Source organism: Halichoerus grypus, chromosome 3 (genome assembly GCF_964656455.1).
Source record: "Halichoerus grypus chromosome 3, mHalGry1.hap1.1, whole genome shotgun sequence".
Classification (NCBI taxonomy): Eukaryota; Metazoa; Chordata; class Mammalia; order Carnivora; family Phocidae; genus Halichoerus; species Halichoerus grypus.
In genome coordinates this window covers 131,478,413-131,499,650 of record NC_135714.1, presented here as the reverse complement: position 1 = coordinate 131,499,650, position 21,238 = coordinate 131,478,413, and the positions used below count along the sequence as shown (strand labels likewise).

General features: G+C 42.9%; 2 protein-coding genes across 20 annotated transcripts in view; one reads left to right on the top strand and one right to left on the bottom strand.

Moving 5' to 3' along the window:
- The window catches only part of RNF175 (ring finger protein 175), an 86,790-nt gene that overhangs the window by 36,685 nt on the left and 28,867 nt on the right, over window positions 1–21,238 (top strand). For 4 of the 12 annotated variants that reach the window (XM_078069334.1, XM_078069335.1, XM_078069333.1 and 1 more), the window contains exons 6-8: window positions 1,192–1,315; window positions 5,119–5,252; window positions 8,513–8,614. In XM_078069334.1, coding sequence (XP_077925460.1) covers window positions 1,192–1,315; window positions 5,119–5,252; window positions 8,513–8,614 — 360 coding nt within the window. Of the gene's footprint in view, window positions 1–1,191; window positions 1,316–2,492; window positions 3,563–5,118; window positions 5,253–8,512; window positions 8,615–10,838; window positions 11,054–21,238 lie in introns of those variants that run through there. The other 8 variants (XM_078069331.1, XM_078069330.1, XM_036078630.2 and 5 more) reach the window with 8 other exon arrangements.
- LOC118527051 (toll-like receptor 2) overlaps window positions 1–21,238 on the bottom strand; it is an 89,901-nt gene that overhangs the window by 61,505 nt on the left and 7,158 nt on the right. For 3 of the 8 annotated variants that reach the window (XM_078069329.1, XM_036078628.2, XM_036078627.2), the window contains exon 2: window positions 11,199–18,405. The exons of the other annotated variants lie outside the window; for them this stretch is intronic. In XM_078069329.1, the coding sequence (XP_077925455.1) occupies window positions 16,032–18,389 (2,358 nt within the window). In that variant the 5' untranslated portion in view covers window positions 18,390–18,405 and the 3' untranslated portion in view covers window positions 11,199–16,031. Of the gene's footprint in view, window positions 1–11,198; window positions 18,406–21,238 lie in introns of those variants that run through there. 8 annotated transcript variants of the gene reach the window in all.

Genomic DNA, 21,238 nt, shown 5'->3' with positions numbered 1-21,238 from the left:
TTTGTTTTTTTTTTTTTGACACAGAGAGGGAGAGAGCACAAGCAGGGGGAGTGGGAGATGGAGAAGCAGATTCCCCGCTGAGCAGGGAGCCCGATGCGGGGCTCGATCCCAGGACCCTGGGATCATGACCTGAGCCAGAGGCAGACGTTTAACGACTGAGCCACCCAGGCGCCCCTGATTGTTCACTTCTTAAAGAAATATTTCCCTTAAAAATGGGGTGGGGATGGGGCGCCTGGGTGGCTCAGTGGATTAAGCGTCTGCCTTAGTGCAGGTCATGATCCCAGGCTCCCTGCTCAGCAGGGAGCCTGCTTCTCCCTCTCCCTCTGCCCCTCCCCTGCTTGTGCTCTCTTTCTCTAATAAATAAATAAAATCTTTTTAAAAATTGGGGTGGGGGTTATCATAGAGAATCCTATTATATTTGAAATATGATCCAACTTGCAAAATTTTTTTCCTGATTAATACACAGCAACTACGGCACAGTAGCCAAGGGCCTCAAAATTGGAGCTTGAGCCCTAGTACCAATTGTCATGTTAAGCAAATCATTTCTTCTAAATCTCCACGTTTTCAAATGCAAAGTGGGGATAATCCTATCTACCTCCAGCATTTGTTAGGGAAGTAAACTTTTGAAAGCCTTCTGTAAAATCTAAGTTTGATAGCAGGGATTCCCAACCTGAGGAACTTCTAAAAAGCAATGCTCTGCAGACCCCACCCCAGGCCACTTACAGTTCAACAGTCTTAAATCTCCCCCAGGTGATTCTAATCTATATTGAAGGCTGAGAACCACTGCTCTATTAAGGAGGTTCTTAAGGTTAGCTGCCCACTGGAATCACCTGGCTCTGGAGAGGTTCCAAAAATATTGCTGCCCAGACTTCACCCCCAAGAGAGTCTGATGTCATTAGTCTGGGGTTCAGGGGGCACAGTTTTATAAGCTGCCCAGGCCTTTCTTTGCACAGCCCAGCTTGAGAACTGCTAGTTAGAAGACCCTCTCAAGAATTACTTTGTCCACTTGTCACTGAGTAGTAAAATCTGAGGGGAATTTAGAGAATTTAAAATACTTTAAAAAAAAATTTTTTTAAATCAAGTAATCAAATTTCTGTTAGATATCCTGGCAGGAAATGTCCTCTAAGCTGCAGCCCTTCCCGAGCCCCACAAATGCCACGTTCTTATTTTACCTTACACTGTTGTTTTCAATAGAATCAAGGCTAGAGATTCCATGGATTTTGGCATCGTATCCTTGTTCTACGGCCTCTACTATGGTGTAATGGGGAGAGACTTTGCAGAAATCTGTTCGGATTACATGGCCTCTACGATAGGGGTGAGTGTTGCTTTCATTCTCTGAAACCACTACAGCACACAGAGAAATGGTCTCATCTTACACGTTTGCATCCGTTTTCAGAAATACATCGATCTTTTTTGGTTCTCCCAGGCCAGCTGCTCCCTGATTCTCCTTGCATCAAAAATTATCTTTGCTAATTGCTTTAAAAATATACTCCTTATTTATATAAAGTGGTTGGGAAATAAGGCATCTCATCTTTTTATTTATTTATTTATGTTTAAGTCATCTCTACACCACCATGGGGCTCAAACTCACAACCCTGAGGTCAAGAGTCACATGCTCTACCGACTAGGCCAGCCAGGCACCCCCAAAGGCCTCTTTTTAAATAAAATAATTATTTGGAAGCAACCATATCTAGCATACTCCAATTGCCAACATTGAAAGGATTAGTAGGGGTGCCTGGGTGGCTCAGTCGGTTAAGCGTCCAACTCTTGATTTCAGCTCAGGTCGTGATCTCAGGATTGTGAGATCGGGTCCCACGTTGGACTCCGTGCTGGCCATGGAGCCTGCTTCAGATTCTCTCTCTCCCTCTCCCTCTGCCCCGCCCCCATCTCTCTAAAAAAAACAAAGGAAAGGATTAGGAAAAATTTAATAATAATAAAAACCTTTCTATCTGCCTAACACAGAAAGTCATATTTGATGCACATAAAGTACTCTGGACTCCATCAGTGCCTCAGGGTTACTCCTCATAAAGATCAGTTATCATTATACAGCATTAGAAGTAGAAGATACAAAAACTGTGCCAAATGTATCCTGACTGTATAAAATTTTAAAAATACCCCTAATAGCTTTTTAAAAACCTCTCTTAAGAGTAAACTCCAAATAGACATACTTTCTGGTTAGATGGATTCCAGATTCAGATATTAGAAGCATTCATCTACGCCTGACACATGCGCATCTCTCAAACTCACAGGGGCTCCAGGGATGACCCAGTGGTGTCAAGAATTCCATGTCTCTGCCCTCTACTGGTCTCTTGGTACACAGCAGATATGAAATGGAAAAGCTAGTGCGAGTGGCAAGGGAAGAGTATAATTCAGGACTGTTCTTCTCTCTCTCCATTTATGGGGCAAGACTAAGTAGACATGACTCTAACTTCATCCCCATCCCATCCGCCCTTCTCCATTTATGTAGGCTCTATCTTGCTCTTTTCCTGTAGCCTGGAATCCACTTCTGTGGTGAAATGCTGGAACAAGCTACTTTTTGGAATTCCTCTGCCATGCATCATCTATGGGACAACTGCCTTTTTTATAATGTTTATGGTGAGCACAGGAGGGAACATTTCCACTCCTACTTCCCCCAGCAAAAGCCAGAAGCCACACTCCTTAAAAAATACGTAACCCCTGTGGCAAGGAGCACACCTTGTGCCCGGATCTTTTCTAATACCATTCTACAATAAAAGGAACCAGGGCTCCTTGGAGAAACGGTTGATTCTAGGTCTTGGCAAGGAACATACAAATGCGCCTGGAGTATCTTGTATTGCCAGAAGTTAAGGAAGTGCTTGAAAAACCAACCAGACAAAAAAAAATACCACAATGATGAGGGTTATTCAAAAAGATACAGAAGCCAACTGAAAAAGCTGCCAATGGCCAAAGCTGGAACGATATGTGCAACAAAACAGTAGTAGTAATAGCAGTAGAAGCTGCAGCAGCATTGGCTTATAACCCCACGTCTAAAATAAATTATCATGAGTCCATATTGATATGAACGAAGGAATGCATGAATGACTGGAGGAGAACAGACAAATCTCCTATGCAGAAGAATTCCACGTAACTTATGTAGGTACTCCAACCTTAAGATGGCTGTATGCTTAAGGTTTTTGTGTCAACTGGGTAGGCTAAGGTGTTCAATTGTTTGACCAAACACCCAAACACTAGTCTAGATACACACACACACACACACACACACACACACACACGCTATCAGGTCCTTTTCTCTGGAGAAACCTCACTGACAGTGAGAGCATAACGCCCCTCTCCTTATGAATGGGCTGCTCATGGTGATTTCCTTCCAAAGAGTACAGAATAGGAAGGAATAAAAGAAAGAGTAGCTTTGGGGCACCTGGGTGGCTCAGTCTGTTGAGCGTCTGCCTTCGGCTCAGGTCATGATCCCAGGGTCCTAGGATTGAGCCCCCTGTCGATCGAGCCCTGTGTCGGGCTCCCTGCTCAGCGGGGATTCTGCTTCTCCCTCCCCCTCTCCGTCTTTGTGTGTGCACTCTCTCTCTCTCTCTCAAATAAAGAAATAAATCTTAAAAAAAAAAGAAAGAAAGAAAGAAAAAGTAGCTCTATTATAGTGGAGAAACCTGACAGACACTGCCACAAGCCTGGTGATCAAGGCTAATAGCAACAGTGGTAAGTCATATTGATAGCATGTACCTTCGCTATGGTGTGATAAGAATGTCACCTCTGTTATCTTCCTCCCTAAAACCCATAACCTCAGTGTCATCAAGAGAAAGACACCAGCTAAATTCCAATTGAGGGACATTCCACAGGATACTCCCCCAAACTGTCAAAGTCATTGAAAAAAAGCAAAGTCTGAGAAGCCACCATAGCCAAGAGGAGCCTAAGTGGTATCCTAGATGAGATTCTGGAACAGAATAAGGACATTAGACTTAAAAAAAAAAAAAAAAACCTAAGTAATCTGAATAAAGTATGTATAAAGTATGTACTTTATTTCATAGTAAGTGTCATTGTTGGTTCACTGATTGTGACGAAGTTACCATACTAATGTAAGATGTTCATAATAGGGCACATGGGGTATATGGTATATGGGGGCTTGCACTATCTTCATATCTTTTAAGTCTAAAACAATTATTCAATGAATATTTATTTTTTAAAAAAAAGCTTCTTAGGGATTCTAGGGCCGCCTGGGTGGCTCAGTGGGTTAAGCGTCTGCCTTTGGCTCAGGTCATGGTCTCCGGGTCCTGGGATCCAGCCCCACGTCGGGCTCCCTGCTCGGCAGGGACTCTGCTTCTCCCTCTCCCTCTACTCTTCCTGTTTGTGCTCTCCTTCTCTCAAATAAATAAATAATCTTTTTTTTTTTTTTAAAGATTTTATTTATTTGAGAGAGAGAGAAAGTGAGAGCGAGTGAGCACGAGCGGGGTGAGGGGCAGAGGGAGAAGCAGACTCCATGCTGAGCAGGGAGCCCGACGTGGGACTCGATCCCAGGATACTGGGATCATGACCTGAGCCGAAGGCAGCCGCTTAACCGACTGAGCCACCCAGGCGCCCAATAAATAAATAATCTTAAAAAACAAGCTTCTTAGGGACTCTAATGTGCTGCCAATATTGGAATCATTCTTCATCCTCAGTACTAGAAAGATGCAGGTATCCCAAGTTAGAATTCTAAAAGCATTGCACCCAATGGGGTTAGTCTGTGTGCTCCTTCTCATCACATGGGAATTAAAAAATATAGCGATGCCTCAGCTTACTCCAGACCTGTGCACTAGTCTCTAGAATAAGAGAAAGGGTCAGGCTATAGGTAAGCTTAAAAAGCTTCCTTAAAAAGCTCTGAACTACAGCCCTGGATAAAAGACTTTTCCCCTTGAAGGATTCCTCATTGGGGAGGTTGAATTGGAGGTCATAGTTAGCCATGTGCTTTGGGTCCATGTGGGGTTCAGTGGGTTCTTGCCTGGAGACCCTGACCCTACTGAAGCATTCCTATGGGGAAGAGTGTTTCAAGTTCTAAACCGAGGAAGAAGCAGTACAGACTCAGTGGCTTCCCTGTGTTCCGAGAAGGAATGGCATGTGCCTTCTTTTCCAACAGTGCTCTGTGTGTTTCCCCAGCAGTTCTCTAGCATCAGTGGGATGCCCACGAGGAGCTTGTCAGAAAAGGTCTGTGCCGTCTGTGGGCAGATCATCGTGGAGCTCGATGAAGAAGGGCTCACTGAGAACACCTACCGGCTCGCATGCAATCATGTGTATCCTTTTCACAGGAAGCCATACGGGCTTCATCAAGCCGTGATGGGAGGCAATTTCATATACTCTGTGTTGGTCACGGGAGTTGGTAACTCACCCCTTCCCCCTCCTCCTTCTCCTCCTCCACCTCTCAGCATCTCCTCTGCCTTGCTGAGCTAGCTCCCATCCCCCAAACCCCAGGCCTTGAGCCTCCACCATCTCTCTTGTTGAGACTTTCTGATAATCCCTGCTGAAAAATGAACTGCTGCTCTTCTGCTAGTAATTGCCTTTTTAAAACTGAATCTTACTGCCATACGGACTAGAAAAGCTGCAGCGTGTGCCCAAGACTCTGGCTGGGAAAGTTAGCAAAGTCGTAAGTGAACAGATAGCCAAGAAGGACCAGGGAGAGAAGGGTTTGGGGGTGAGAAAAGGTGGAGTTTCGGGTGCAGGGAGGAACTCAGGACTCTCCAGGTGGAGCCTGGGTCTGAATCTCACAGGACTGAACACAGCAGACTGTGCCTGGAAATAATCCCGGGAACTGCTTGTGTCCACACTGGTAGTGGGGGCAGCCAAGTATCAGCTTTCGTCTTGGAAAGAGGACAAGGCCATAGGCAGCAGGATACCTCTGATTACAGAAGGAGGGACCAAGCCTTGAGCGCCCAGTTCTTGGACCATTTGACTCCTCTGCCTGTGAGTTCTGCCCCAAATGGCTGATGGATCTTTAGGTGTTAGGAACCAGACAAGCCTGGGCCTGGAAACTAGCATTCTTTGGGAATTCCAGTAACTGTGGAGGAAGACCTCAGTATGTGGAAAGATACTGGGATCATGAGCCCTAAGCCAAGCAGCCCATGCTGCCCCAGCATATAACTCTGGAGACCAAAGTCATGTTTGGGTTGGCGGACAATCAGTATTTTAATTCTTTTGTAAATACAGGGGAAAGAAGGTGTCATTTATCTTTATTTTATAGTCAATATCAATTTGATAATGTTGCTCTACACTCAGTTCAAAGTTCTGGCATTATGAGGTGGTTAAGCCACCTGTCTTTCGCCTCTGAAGCCCACCTAACTCAGTAATACTCTAGACGTGCAGTGCCTATGATTTGGTTTAATTTGGACAGATTGCATTTATTCAATCCTGAGAGGTAAAAAATGGACTAAATGCATCTGAAATGTAATAGGACCCCTCACTCCAACATTTAAGCCTTACTATTTTAAGATAAGAAACACAAAGGTATTCCACATGGAATTCTATGGTGGCTTTTCAGTGTGATACCTTTCCCAAAAAACTATCCTTCTTTGGAAGAAATTTTCCAAATCTGGCCCTAGTTTTAAACGTGATTTACTTTTCAAATGTTGGACCAGAGCCCTTTCTGCCATTTGCAAGTGGAAATAATTTCTCTCTCCACCTTTAAAAGTGCTTAGGAATTGTTGTACATGTGTGCATATGTAATCTAAAATGTAGTCACCCTTAAATTTGCTTTGCAGGGAGGATTATTAATGGCCCACTTTAGCATGAGTCATATGAGCAAGGAGTGGGAAAACATGACTTATATTAACAAGGTGGGGCAGGGGAAGGAATCTGAATATTGCTCTGCAGCAATTCTGCCACCTTGGAGACTTTTCAGCATCGAGATTTTGAAGATGAGACAGAGAATATTAAAGAGGAGGTGGACATTTCAATGCTGTCTCCATGACCCCTGACCTCTATACCTATCTAGAAGATGGGGCTGTACTCCAGCCTTTTGAATAAAGGGCTGTAAGGGCTTTGGGTTTAAAATCTTTGCTATAGGGGCGCCTGGGTGGCTCAGTTGGTTAAGCGACTGCCTTTGGCTCAGGTCATGATCCTGGAGTCCCAGGATCGAGTCCCACATCAGGCTCCCTGCTTGGCGGGGAGTCTGCTTCTCCCTCTGACCCTCCCCCCCCCATGCTATCTCTCTCATTCTCTCTCTCTCTCTCTCAAATAAATAAATAAAATCTTTAAAAAAATAAAAATAAAAATAAAATCTTTGCTATAATACACCGCTTTATGTTAATTCAAGCCTATTGCAAAAATGACCCAATTCCAAGAACATAAAACAGTGGAAACTCTTAGTTGCAGAAAGATCTATATTGAGGACCTATATACATGGCCTTGACTTGTCTACACTTCACAGTCCTCCATTTGTTAGGGAGGAAATTTCCACATCATTGCTGTTCACATGGGTGACAGCAGGCTAGTCAGAAAAATCGTGTGATCTGGATCCAGAAAGCCACACTGGGATCAAGAACTGTAGAAATAAATAAACTAGTAGGATGGATCAATAGGATGGATCTCATTACTGTTAATCACTTTGCTCAAATCTACAATGTTGTGGAACCCGAGAAAATATATTTGCAAAAGTAATTGGTTTTGAGTGATTCATTCAAATATTTATTTAATAAATAGGCCTTTAGGCACTGCTTAAGGTGCTGAGGACAGAAAAGAATGAGACGTCATCCCACAGGTAGCCGGTGGTCCAGAAGAGACGTGTATGCTCATGGAATGTCATGATACAATGTGATATGAGCTCTAATAGGAGCATTCCCCTGCTGCTGTGGGAAAACATGGGATGCGCTCTCAACTTTAGGGGCAAAGGGTCAAACTCTGCAGACAAGGCGAGATATACAAATGAATCTATAAATGCCTAGAGTTTCAGAATTTTATTAGGTTTATAGTCTATTAAAAGTAAGTGACTCCTTATCAGTAATAAAAAAAAAAAACTTGAGGTAGGACTTATGAAGCTAACAGAAATATGCATTAAGTTTGCGGTTTATGACTACAAATAACTGAAGCTTGTCTAAGTGCCTAGGACAAGTCTGATTACATAGTAGGTAAGGAATAATGCACAGAAAGTAGAACAGGGAAGTGCTATGGTGAATGCCTAAGAAGAGCACAGTCAGCGAGGCAGAGAAATGCCATGATACATTTACATAAAATATTACTGTAAAAAAGCACTTTCATATTCTTTATCTACTTTAAATCTTGGGAGGATCAAGTGAAGCAAGAAGAACAAGTAAAGCCAAGGAGCTGTATGGACTCCTCAGGGTCCTAAAGCTATGGCAGCTCTGACTGCAAGCTCCCAGTCCTTGGGGGTTCCATCGTCCTGCAGAATCTTCCTTAGATAGTGATGTACACAATCAGGTCACGACTGACAGCCACTCTCACCCTCGACTTCCTCCCCGCAGATGGGGTCATTTCCATTATGCCATCATGAAGCAGACCTTGCCATTTAATATCTAGAAAATTCCCTAACAAGATGCCTAAGCTTTCACGAATTCTGCATCCGAGGTTGGTGTATAGTTGGTAAAAAGCAGACTTGCCCTTACTGCAAAGAGAAGGTTGATTTGAAGAGGATGATCAGTAACCCGTATCCTTTTTTTAAAAAAAAGTTTGAAGTATTATCTTAAATGTTCCTGGTAATGCATTCTTCAATCTGTATTTTCATTTTCTTCATTACAGTTTTAGCAGAAATATTTGTTTTCCCTAGCCATTTATTTCAAAACGACTTCCTAGTCTCTTTTCTCCCCTGGGCCCATGTTACTACTCTGGCTAGGAACTTGAATGCCAAAAAAGATACATTCTACTCTTCATATTCCATATATTCCACTATAAGCACTTTAGTGGAAATGTAATGGGATGTTGCAAGAGATAGGTAAATATATGGCAGGATTAGATAGATGGATGATAGACCTATAAATAGATGATGGATGGATGGATGGATAGGTACGCAGGCAAATAGATGGATGACAGTGGATGGGATGAGTGGATGGGTAGACAAACATATAGACTAGAAATGAAATTTTTAAAAAGATTTTATTTATTTATTTATTTATTTATTTATTTGCGAGAGAGCGAGCATAGCGGAGGTTTGAAGGGGGAGCAGCAGAGGGAGAGGGAGAAGCAAACTCCCTGCTGAGCAGGGAGCTCAAGGTGGGGCTCGATCCCAGGAGCCCCGGGTCATGACCTGAGCCAAAGACAGATGCTTAATCGACTGAGCCACCCAGGTGCCCCTGGAATTGAAATTTTAAAAGCCCCAAATGTGAACTAGGGTAGAGAAAAAAATTTTTAAGGTGTACTAAATTTTATTATTTCCAGAGAGAGGATTTTTTTACCCCCTGTATTTTGGCCTTTTAAATTCCTTGGCACGCCTCATCTCGTCTTGGGCTAAACCCTAGGGATAATAATAGTGAAAGAAAATGAGGACCTACAGACAGCTTATGGCAACAATCAGGATTTTTATAGACACCAGTGTTCTCCAACTGAGGCCACAGGAAGCCTCAATGGTCCCATCCAGAGCTGATTAACAAAGACTTAGTCCTCAACCCCACTGGCCCAAGACCATAATATATCTCTTGGGGGGCGGGTAGGAAATGGGATTAAAACATATCCCGACCTTATGCAGAAAACATTGAGAGGTTGGCGTCAACCTACCAAGTACTCTCTCTTCTCCTAAGAGACAGCCAGCCTTTCTATACATTCTGTGTCCCGGTCAGCTACATTTTACAGTGCTGAAGGAGACACCGCCCTTGTTCCCTGCTCCCCCTACTCTTCACCAACCCTAAATATACAGGTGTAACCATGGCTGTTGGCAGCAGTGCTCCCATCCCTGAGAACTGCAGATCAAGGAAAGATTTGCCCTTAGGGCAGCGAGGAAGCAGCACCGTGGGTCTCTGTGTCTTAGGGGGCGGCAACAGAGAACACCTCTGCGGCCCCCAGCTCCATGTACAGGCCTGAGCTTTCTCAGGGAGTCAGTGCAACTCAAGCACAGCCACCGCTAACGGCTAACGATGGGTGTGTGATGCTTCTCCCTCCCTCCTTTTCATGCACTCTCCCTGAAGTTCCCTTCTAATACGAGGAGACCGAGTCCAGAACCACTTTTGGTTAATACCTTATGAAACGAAAATATATGCATCTTTGTTATAAAATTGATGATAATATAATCCTGAACGTCACCTTAAACGATCATGTAAATAACAAAGGACAATAGGTTACTCTATATAGTCTTGAGAGAGTAAACTTTTGAGTATTACATGTGCTCTTTTTATTGAGACTCAGTAAAAAAAAAAAAGCTACTTGGGGAATATTTGCCTTTATGTATATAACATTGCTATCACAGATATTATGTATTAATTATGTCCCCTTAGCACAATTTATCAGCGAAATCAGGAAAAAGTGTATCTTATCTGTGATGTTTTTCTTTGAAATACACAATGCGCTCCCTCTGATGAGCCAGTCACAGGAAAGCCCAAGGCTGCCTTGGCTCACTTACAAAAGCTTCCATGATCCTTGGTTTTCCAGTGTAGCCATTTCCCCTTTCCCACTCTTAGTAGTGACCCTCACCTTTAGTTCTTGCTTCATAGTCTGGGACTTTATTGTAAACTGTTTTGATTTACTTTTGGAAATTCGGTGTAGTGTAAATAACAATGATAACCAAATGCTATAAAAATCACAGAAGGGGATTTTAAATGAGCACATAGAATTAATAAGAAAGGAAATAACCACTCATTGCATTGCTTATTATATTTGCAAATGAGATTGAATATTTCTGCTACTTGACTGCATAGAGAGCAACCTCCTTAACTGAGAGTTAGCTGGGAGCGCACACACTTTCTGTATGGACAAATCCTTGATTGGCTTCGTTATTTGGTGGCCTGGCAACCCGTGGTGATTGGAATAGTTCAAGGCATTAATTACTCACTACGGCTGGAATAGTACAGCAGACCTACTCTGGAAGCAACGTGTTGCATGTTGAAATATTTTTAAATCCTTGGTCCTACATTTATTATTGATAATCTTTTTTTAACTTCAGAGGTGAGCCCCAGAGTTTAGAGAACTGAATAAAACTCAGGGCCCTACAAAAGGCAATCTGTCTGTGTGGAAAGAATTTAAAAGAGAAGCTGAATGTCAAAAGTTCAGGAAAAAACAGAAGTAAAACCAATGAATCAGTAAAGTCGTAATCAGTAAAAGTTTATTGTGCACACATCAGAAAGATCGTTTGCAAATCAAGAGCACTCAGACAAAAACACAGAATGAAGCTCAGAGGTGTATGTTAAGGCAACAGCTTATATAGTGCAGACGCAGGGACTGTGTATTCTTCACAGTGATTGGTTACAATACTGGAATTCTCTTAAATGAAAGGGAATTGGTTAGTGATCACCTCATATCAATTTTGGGAAAACAAATTAAGTCTTGCTTATGATTTTCAGAGGCCTAAGCAAGAAGTACCCGGATCAAGTTAGCCTTATTTGTCTTGCAAACTAAGCTAAATCAAGCTTTGCTTGTAAGACTAAACTGGTTTGGGGGCACCTAGGTGGCTCAGTTGGTTAAGCATCTGCCTTTGGGTCATAGTCCTGGGGTTCTGGGATCGAGCCCCGTGTTGGACTCCCCACTCCGGGAGTCTGCTTCTCCTCTGCCTCTCCCCACTGGCTTATGCTCTCTCTATCTCTCTCAAATGAATAAGTAAAATCTTTAAAAAAAAAAGAAAGACTAAACTGGTTTTGTCCACTCAGGGAGTTTTCAAATCTGGTCTCTGTGTTTGATTTTAATATGAACAACAATATAAACAAATACAGCATACTTTGCATCTTTCCCATTGTGATCATTTTCTAATCCATGCAACACATTTGTTACAACCCACCATGGACACCCAACCTCTAATTTGGCTGATAATGTACTTTACATACAACCTTTAGTGATAGCTAATATCTTCTGGTGAGTTCAACATCTTCAAGGAAGTAGGCAGAGTTGTTATGTAATCTACAGCTTCAGGATATGGTCTTCTCTGCTCTATGTGCTTGTCACCACATGGCGGCTTTGACCAGAAAGCCCTTCGGCATAGACGGTGTTATTCTGGAAAAGTCTAGCATTAGGTGCCACAGCCCATTTAACAGGCCGGGCTGGAGGTGCGCTGCGTTCCCTGGGCCTGCCAAGTGCACCTGCCCCACATAGGGCTGCACTAAAGGGGAGGAGAACCACTCTCTTCCGTTGTGCTCTGGTTTTATTCTCTTCATAGCGCTTATCGATACCTGAACTCATTATGATACATTTATTTTTTTATTGTGTGTTTCCCCTCCATGAAGGCAGAAGAATTTGAGAATTTTTATTGTGTGTTTCCCCTCCATAGTTCCCTGCTGTACCCCCAGCACATGGAGCAGGCTGGCATCTAGTAGGCACTCAATAATTATTTGCTGAAAGAATGAATTAATCCAGCAGGAAGGGATAAAAGTAATGGAATAGGAAAGAACGGTCAGAAAGAATTAACTCAAGAGCAATACACTGGCCTCCCAAAATGTATTCGTTTTCAACTGGTGGTGAGCAGTTAAAACAGCCACCACTGTATACCTAATATCAGACATCTGTTCTGCACACCTGGAGACATCACACTTACATGAAGTAGAAAGGAAACACGCCTATTGTCAAAAACCTAGGCAATGTACCTAACTTAATGCTCTTCAAAGTCCTATCACGGTTGTAATGAAGATAACTCATGCTAAGATTTTTACCTGTTGGTAATATTCCTTCTTGAAACTGCTCAGTACTTCAGTATTGTGATTGGTTCACCATCCAGATTATTAGATTTAACTCTGGTTTATTTCTCTACTCAACAAATACTTCAATAGTTCGATACATATTATATACCAGGCATGTGCAAGGATTAAGGAGATAAAACAAGATTCCTGAGCTCATAGTCTACTGACAAAAGTCTTCACTGTTGGATAAAGCATTAACTAAAAGTTTTTTCTTCTATAAAAGAAGGAGCCCTTAAATTGACCTCTGATGTATTTCCCATTTATCTTTTTTTTTTTTAAGAGAGAGAGCGAGCGGGGGCGAGGGGCAGAGGGAGGGGAAGAGAGAGAATCTCAGGCAGACTTCGACCTGAGCGAGGAGCTCAACGTGGAGCTCAGTCTCACGACCCTGAGACCATGACCTGAGCCAAAATCGAGAGTTTGATGCTTAACCGACTGAGCCACCTGGGCCGCCCCTCCCATTTATCTTTTATGGACAGCTGCATGAGGGTAGCCTGGTTAGTACTTGGATGGGAAGGTAGCCTTTAGAACCCTTTAGAACTCTGGGCAATTAGACCAGTATGTATCTATGTGGAATTCTGAATGACCCTCAGAGTTCAGAAATTTTGGATAATCACTAAACAACCTCACACACAAAACAAAGATGCCATCTTCTTTATAGTTTAGGTATTTAAAATCTAATCCCAATTTTGTAAGGTAATATGTTCATATACATTGAAAAAATTATGCAGAGCTATATACACTACACAGTTACCAGTGGTTCGCCCAAGGTGAAGGGATAAGAGTGGATTCTTACTTTCTTTATATGCTCCTATCTCTTTTCCAAAATTTCTATGGTGAACATGTTTAACATCTGCGATGAGAAAAATAAAGATTATTTTTATAACATTACTTTCAATCTACCAACTAACTATGGAGCTCTTTCTCTTGCTATTTAAATTATTGGAAATAAATCTACAGACCAAGTCTATGTTAAATTTGTCTGGTTCTCATGATAGTTAACATCGTGCTTAAATATAAGACATAAAGAAATAAAGCAAGAGGTCCATTATTGTCTTTGGTTTTTGTAACACCCTTCCTTCTCCTGAACTTGTCCTTTTATTGCTTAGGCTGGCTACTATCTCCTCCATAACACTTTCCCAAGAGTTGGTATGAGAGAGAAGAAAGACTCTGTGAGTTTCCCCAGGACTAAAACTGCTCTGCCCTTAATGAACTTATTTCTCTGGAGTATTTTTCTGCAAAAAACAGGGTCCCTTGTATCACTGCTAGTACCCATAACAGAAAAATATACATTTACAAACTAATCTATAAGAAGACAAACCACTTCTTGGAAAAAAAATAATAGCTAACATCTACTATAGTCACTGCTGTCACCCCACGCTAGCACCCATGGTTCCCATTCTCAAAGACTTGGTCCTCTTGCCCTCCTCGACCCTCCAGAGGGGATGGTAACCAAGGGGCATGCGCTCAATAGTCTACCTAAACTACTGTACATTCAGACCTACATGATGTAGATACTAGTGTTCCTATTCTAAGGGCAGAAAAATATTTGGGGTCAGTTAAGTGACTTGCCCAAAGATACACATCTACTGACCCAGGTTTTTCTGACTCCAGAGCCCAATCAACCACACAAACCCAGTTCTGGCTAAGAACAGAGCAGGTCAGAGGAAGTTCGCTTCCTTTCACAAGTGGTTCCCAGTTTAAGAAGAAATTTCCATTGTATCAGTAAATAGCCCTTAGCTTAATTAATTGCATTAAACGTAATGTAGAATTAATTCTAGATTATAAAAATTAACATGTGGAGGGCTCCTGGGTGGTTCAGACGGTTAAGCGTCTGCCTTCGGCTCAGGTCATGATCCCATGGTCCTGGGATGGAGTCCTACATCGGGCTCCCTGCTCAGCGGAGAGTCTCCTTCTCCCTCTGCTACTCCCCCACCCCCCTGCTCATGCTCATTCTCTCGCAAAAATACAAATAAAATCTTAAAAAAAATTAACATGTGGACGTAATATCTATCTTTAAATTATTGTGTATCAACTATTTTGGGGGTCATTTTGAGGAATCACTAGGTATATACTTGTTTAAAACTCTATTTAGCTCACATGTGCTTTTGTAAATGTTCAGAGGGGAGAAAAGAGCCTTTTTGAGAATGAGAAATAATACTTTCAGAAGAAAAAAAAAAGCAAGATGCTGCAGGGAAATGGATTAGAAGATGGAGTAACTAGAAACTCATCAGAACTTCACACAGAATTAAAGGCTGAAGGAAGATCAGAGTTAGGGATGTGGGAGCTTCTTTGGAAGTCCTCTAAATTGAGTTATTTTATTTATACTTGACCCTTGAACAGCACTGGTTTGAACTGCATGGGTCCATTTATGCGCAGATTTATGATTTTCTTAATAACATTTTCTTTTTTCTAGCTGACTTTATTGTAAGAATACCATATATAAAACATACGCAAAATGTGTGTTAATCGGCTGTTTATGTTATCGGCAGGGGTTCTGGTCGACCGTAAACTACTAGTAGTTACGGTTTTGGGAAGTCAAAAGTTATATACACAGATTTCCGAGTGCACAGCGGGGAGAGGGTATGTCACGGCCCCTAAGTCCTGCGTTGTTTAAGGGTCAGCTGTACTTCATTAGTTTCATTTTCATGGAAAGATATAATTTACTGTTTAGTGTGTTCTATATCCTCTCTCAAGTGACTGGGACTGGAGAAACCTATCCAACACTCAGACCCAGGTCACGTGAAAACACCATCTAGGTATTTTGCATCCTGTAAAGTTTAATGGGGATTCAAGGCACTTTTTTTCTAGGGATAGCAACAAGTTTGGCTGAGTTCCCCAACCTTTTCCCTTGTTGTTCTTGAGAGCAGTCACAGAGAGGAGACAGCTAAGTGGGGTAGAGAATGCCATCTCCGGGGATAAGAGTCCTTGCAGAAAACTGACCAAGAATTCATAGGAGATCTGTTCATTTGTGCTATCTCCTAATGAACTAAGCCAATTGCTACAGATAATTCTGATGTCAATAATGGACTTAGATCATGATTATCTCACAGGATAAAGAAAAACCAAGAACCTTTTATTTTCAATCTGGTAGTTTTTATAAAACAAAATATGAACAATTTTAGTGGCTTTAGTAAGCAAGTCTGCAAAGGACAGTGCATTTGTGTAGTTTGCATAGAACTGTGTCAGAATGGACTTAGCTACCACTAGTGACATAAAGACCTCCACCAGACCCAGACTGGCCTTTCATGAAGGAATCTAGGACTTTATTGCTGTTCTCAAATTTAACCAAAACCCTTCCTGCTGAGTTTCATCTGTGGGCCACTCCAGGTAGGTCTTGGTGTTCATTATCTTCCGCAGCTTACAGAAACGCTGGGGGATGGCCTTTTTCTCAATGGGCTCCAGAAGAATGAGAATGGCAGCATCGTTGTTCTCATCAAAGAGGCGAAAATGGGAGAAGTCCAGCTCATACTTGCACCACTCGCTCTTCACGAAGTTCTCAGACAGCACGAAGATGGTCTTGTGGCTCTTCTCGATGGAGTCGATGATATTGTCAATGATCCATTTGCCGGGGATGAAGTCCCGCTTATGAAGACACAGCCTGAAGGGAGGGTCGAAGTGCTCCAGCTCCTGGACCATCACGTTCTCCACCCAGTAGGCATCGCGCTCACTGTAAGACACAAAGGCATCATAGCAGAGGTCCCCGGGGGGCGCTCTCCTGGGCTTCCTTTTGGCCTGGAGCCAGGCCCACATCATCTTCAGGTACCACAGCCCGTGGCAGCGGTGGCACAGGACCCCCGTGAGCAGAAGCAGCAGGAGGAGGACAGAGCCCACGGCAGACACCAGAGCTGCCCGGTGGCATTCAGAGGCCGGGAGACGCGCGTCCCGAACCCGCCGGCCGCGCACGGAGAACGGAGAGTCACACCGGTAGTTCTCTGGCCAGTCGATCAGGATCTGGACCAGCGCTCGCTGCTCCTGAGTGAACGACAGGAATTCACAGGAGCAAAGGAAATTGTTACCGCCGGCGTCCAGGGCCTCCAGTGTGTGGAAAGATTCAAGCTGCTCCTTCGAGAAACTACTTATTATATTTCTGCTGATTCTCATGACACGTAACATGGGTAAGAAGGAGGCATCCGGTAGAGTCTTCAACTTATTTTCGGAAATATAAAGTTCTTTGAGTTGTGGCAAAATCAGGGAAAATGAATCGAGATTGTTATTGCTAATATCTAAAATTTCCAGTGTCCAGGGGATGCAATGGGTGACACTGTGTATTCTCGTGTTGGATAAGTTCAGGTATTTCAACTTCTCTGGCCACTGACAAGTTTCAGGCATAGAAACATAATTATTCTTACTAATATCAAGGTTAGTCAGGTTTTTCAGAGTAAGCAAAGTTTCTCCGGTTTTTTCTAACGATTTCAAACGATTTTGCCTTAAAATTAAGGTTTGCAGGAGAGGCCAGGCATGCTCACAGGCTGAGTTTCTCAAGTATTCCTCAACCATTAAATTGTCACTGAGATCCAGATATTCTAGTGATTTTAGATGTTGTGAAAGTGAACAAGGAACCAGAAAAACCTTACTGCTTTCTACTGTGATTCTTTTAACTTCTACTGTAAGTGAATAGATAGTACTCATATCGTAAAATGAGTAAAAATATGGAATATACAACCTCCGTACTGTTAATATCTCTATCCCACCTATACTTTTCATTTTGTCCTTACCGGGTATGTCAAAATCACCAAGTCCATCCAGGGTACAGTCCTCAAACTCAACTTCTGACACTCCAGAAACATAATTCAACAGTTTCACAACTTCGCTAAAACTTCCATCAGTGACTTTCACATTTCTAAATGTCCACTTTTTAATCAGTGTTTTTGTTTCACTGATGGATGCTTCTGAAAACCGGAAAGTGTTCAAATAAGTGTCTCTCAGTTCTAAATGTTTCAAGGAACTTGAAAGATCTACAAAAATCTCCAGCAGTAAAACAGGCTGCTTCATACGAAGAGCCAAGTGGCTGATGTTCTGAATTGACTTCAAACTCTTTGGCTCGTACCTCTGGAGATTTGAAGCATCAATCTCCAGTTCCTCAAGAAAAGTGAGTCCAGCAAAATCCTTTTCCTGAAGCTCAGTGAAGTTGTAAATATTTCCTACTTTCAGAATTCGCAGATTTGTGAGCTGAGAAAAAAGAGGAGTTTCCCCGAGTGATTTGTAAAGATTTCCCAGTAAGTTTAAGAACTTCAGGGAAGAAAGGGGCCTGAACCAGAAAGATGATAAGTTAGATAAGAGATTATAGGATAAGTCCAAGTGTTCGAGACTCTGCAGGGAAACAAAAGATTCTTCCTCTATCGTGGTAATTCCATTAGACGCCAGCTTCAGAGCCTTGAGGTTCACACAGCCCCGCAGGTCAGTGTTGCTGATGGAGGCGATCTCGTTGTTGGAGAGGTCGAGGCTTCTCACAGCTGCCGTGAGCCCTGCCGGGATGGAGCTTAAAGATTTGGAGCGGCCATCGCAGATACCGGTGGGGTCACAGGACAGAGAAGAAGCCTGATCAGGGGCCTCTTCCTTGGAGAGGTTGGTTACAGCCCCCAACACCCATACTGTCCACAAAACACGTGACATGGTCCGGTGGTCCAACCTACAAATAAAGGAGGTTCAAATGAGCGATTGTGTTTGACGGCTTATCAAGATTCCAGTTCCTGAGAAATGTTCTGTAAGGCATAACACACACACACACACACACACACACACACACACACTGAGCTACCAGGAAATAACAGAGAGGCAAATGGACACACACACACACACACACACACACTGAGCTACCAGGAAATAACAGAGAGGCAAACGGACACACACACACACACACACACACACACACACACACACACTGAGCTACCAGGAAATAACAGAGAGGCAAATGGACACACACACTGAGCTACCAGGAAATAACAGAGAGGCAAATGGAATCTATGAACGGGGATAACAAATGAATTCCCTGACACATTGAGCAATACCAACACAGAGATTCTTTCCCTGTGCCATGACTTAAAAGCCCAATACCATCTGGGAGTACAGAGCAGGACTCACTAAGCATGAGCCGAAAGAATGATTAAATGAAAGAATGGAAGAATGAATAAGCAAGCAGGTTAAGAAATGAGCTAGGCTTGGGTGGCTCAGTTAAGCGTCCCACTCTTGACTTCAGCTCAGGTCATGATCTCAGGGTTTTGAGATCAAGCCCTGCATCGGACTCCCCACTGAGCTTCTCTCCCTCTGCCCTTCCTCACCCCCTGCTCATGCTCACGTTCTCTCTCTCTCTAAAATAAGTAAATAAATCTTTAAAACAAAACAAAAAAAAGAAATGAGCTAGGCTTAACCATATGGATTTGCAATCACTGACTCCTGCACTTCAAACACTCTTGTATTTAAGCATGCCTCCTCCCTGCCTCGATGTCCCCTGTGAGTTAGAGATCTCACAGAGCCCAGCCACACCTCTCACTGGACAAGGATTCACTGAGCGCAGCTCCGGTGGTAGCATGCTTTCACCGAAAGATAAAGGTCCCGTGCTCCTCAAGCTTGTCTGGCACTTACTACTAGCAGGCAGGAGGGATGCTGGGCACGCCCAGCAGAGCATGGTGGTTTGCTGGGCTGAGGGACAATCAGACCATCAGAACCTTCCCTTCCTGCAGAGAAGTGCAGAAGCAGTGCTCAGTCTCCATGCGCTGTTCAGATGAATGTGGGGGAAATAAAGCGGTCTGCACACTCTCCACCACCGCAAGATTCCTTGCAACCGTGAATCCAGCACTTTCTCTCTCTCTCTGCCCGCTTTCTGGGCCCTGTATCCCTCTTTGGCTCCATTCAGCTCTCTCGGTCCTTTTTTTTTTTTAAGATTTTATTTATTTATTTGACACCGAGAGACACAGCGAGAGCAGGAACACAAGCAGGGGGAGTGGGAGAGGGAGAAGCAGGCTTCCCGCCGAGCAGGGAGCCCGACGCAGGGCTCGATCTCAGGACCCTGGGACCACGACCTGAGCCGAAGGCAGACGGACGCTTAACAACTGAGTCACCCAGGCTCCCCTCAGCTCTCTCATTCCTTGTGCCTGCACTCCTTTGTCTGTATTTGCTCACTACACAAACTGTACAAAACACTTTTAAAAATGTAACCCCAAGAACACCACTTTTCATGGGTAAAACTAATTTCCCACATTCACAGAATGAGAGATTATCAAGGCCTAGGCTATATAATTTATAGGCACAGAGAATTAAAACATACATAATGTTAATACATACTTGATTTAGAAATTTAATAGCTGTTGCCGCCAGATTTTTTATGGCCGCCCCAGTGCAATTGCTTTGCATCACCTCCTGTCTTAGATACGTGGGGCCATCCCGTGCATAGTTATTTGAGACCTAACAATGTAGCCTGACATCTTCCTATGTCCACATGGAGAGACATTTCTGGCTCTTTCCCGGTGGGTCGCAGTGCTTCACAGTACGGATACCCCCGGTTGGCACGCCCATCAGCACTGTGTGAGAGCCCAACTGCTCCGTATCGTGCCGCCATTGCGCACGGCCAGTCTTTTTCATTTCAGCGATTCTAGTAGGGAGGTAGTGCCATGTCCTTGTAGTCTAAATTTCATTTCCGGGACTAATAATGAGTCTGAACATCTTTGCAAATGATCATTTGGAATCCTCATTTGTAATGTGCACTGTTTCAGTGTTTGGTCTACTGTTTTCTACTGGGTTGTCACCCTTATAATAAGTATTATAAATATTAAATTCTATATATTTAATAATTAATTTAATAATTTATACATTATACATATATATAAAGCTATAGCCTCTCAACATAGATGATACATGTGTTACAAGTACAGGCATTCGTTAGAGATACTGCGGGCCCAGTTCCACAACAATAGAACAACTATCCCAATACAGCAAGTCAAATGAATTTTCTAGTTTCCCATGCACACACAAGCTATGTTTATACCACACAGTAGTCTGTTAAATGTGCAATGTCTTAAAAACAATAGTACATACCTTCATTTAAAAATGATTTATTGCTAACGGAGGCTAACCATCATCTGAGCTTTCAGTGAGTCATTATCACTGATCACGGATCATCAGAATGAATATAATAATCATGGAAAAGTTTGAAATCCATACGGTTAACTTTCTGTTAACACCAAACACCAAAATGTAACACAGAGACACAAAATGAGCATGGAAACCTGACAGCAACAGACTTGCTCGATGCAGGGTTTCCACATGCCTTCAACTTGTAAAAAACGCAGTACCTGCCACGCGCAATGAAACAAGGTCTGGCTCTCTCCTCTCCCATTCTGCGCCTTTCCTTGTCACTTTCTACACGGACTCTTCTGATGAACAGATGTTCTTACGGTTTTCTATTTTGTTTCTTAGTAGTGATTTTTGTGGCCTGTTTAAAAAATCTTTCTTATCATGAAAATATT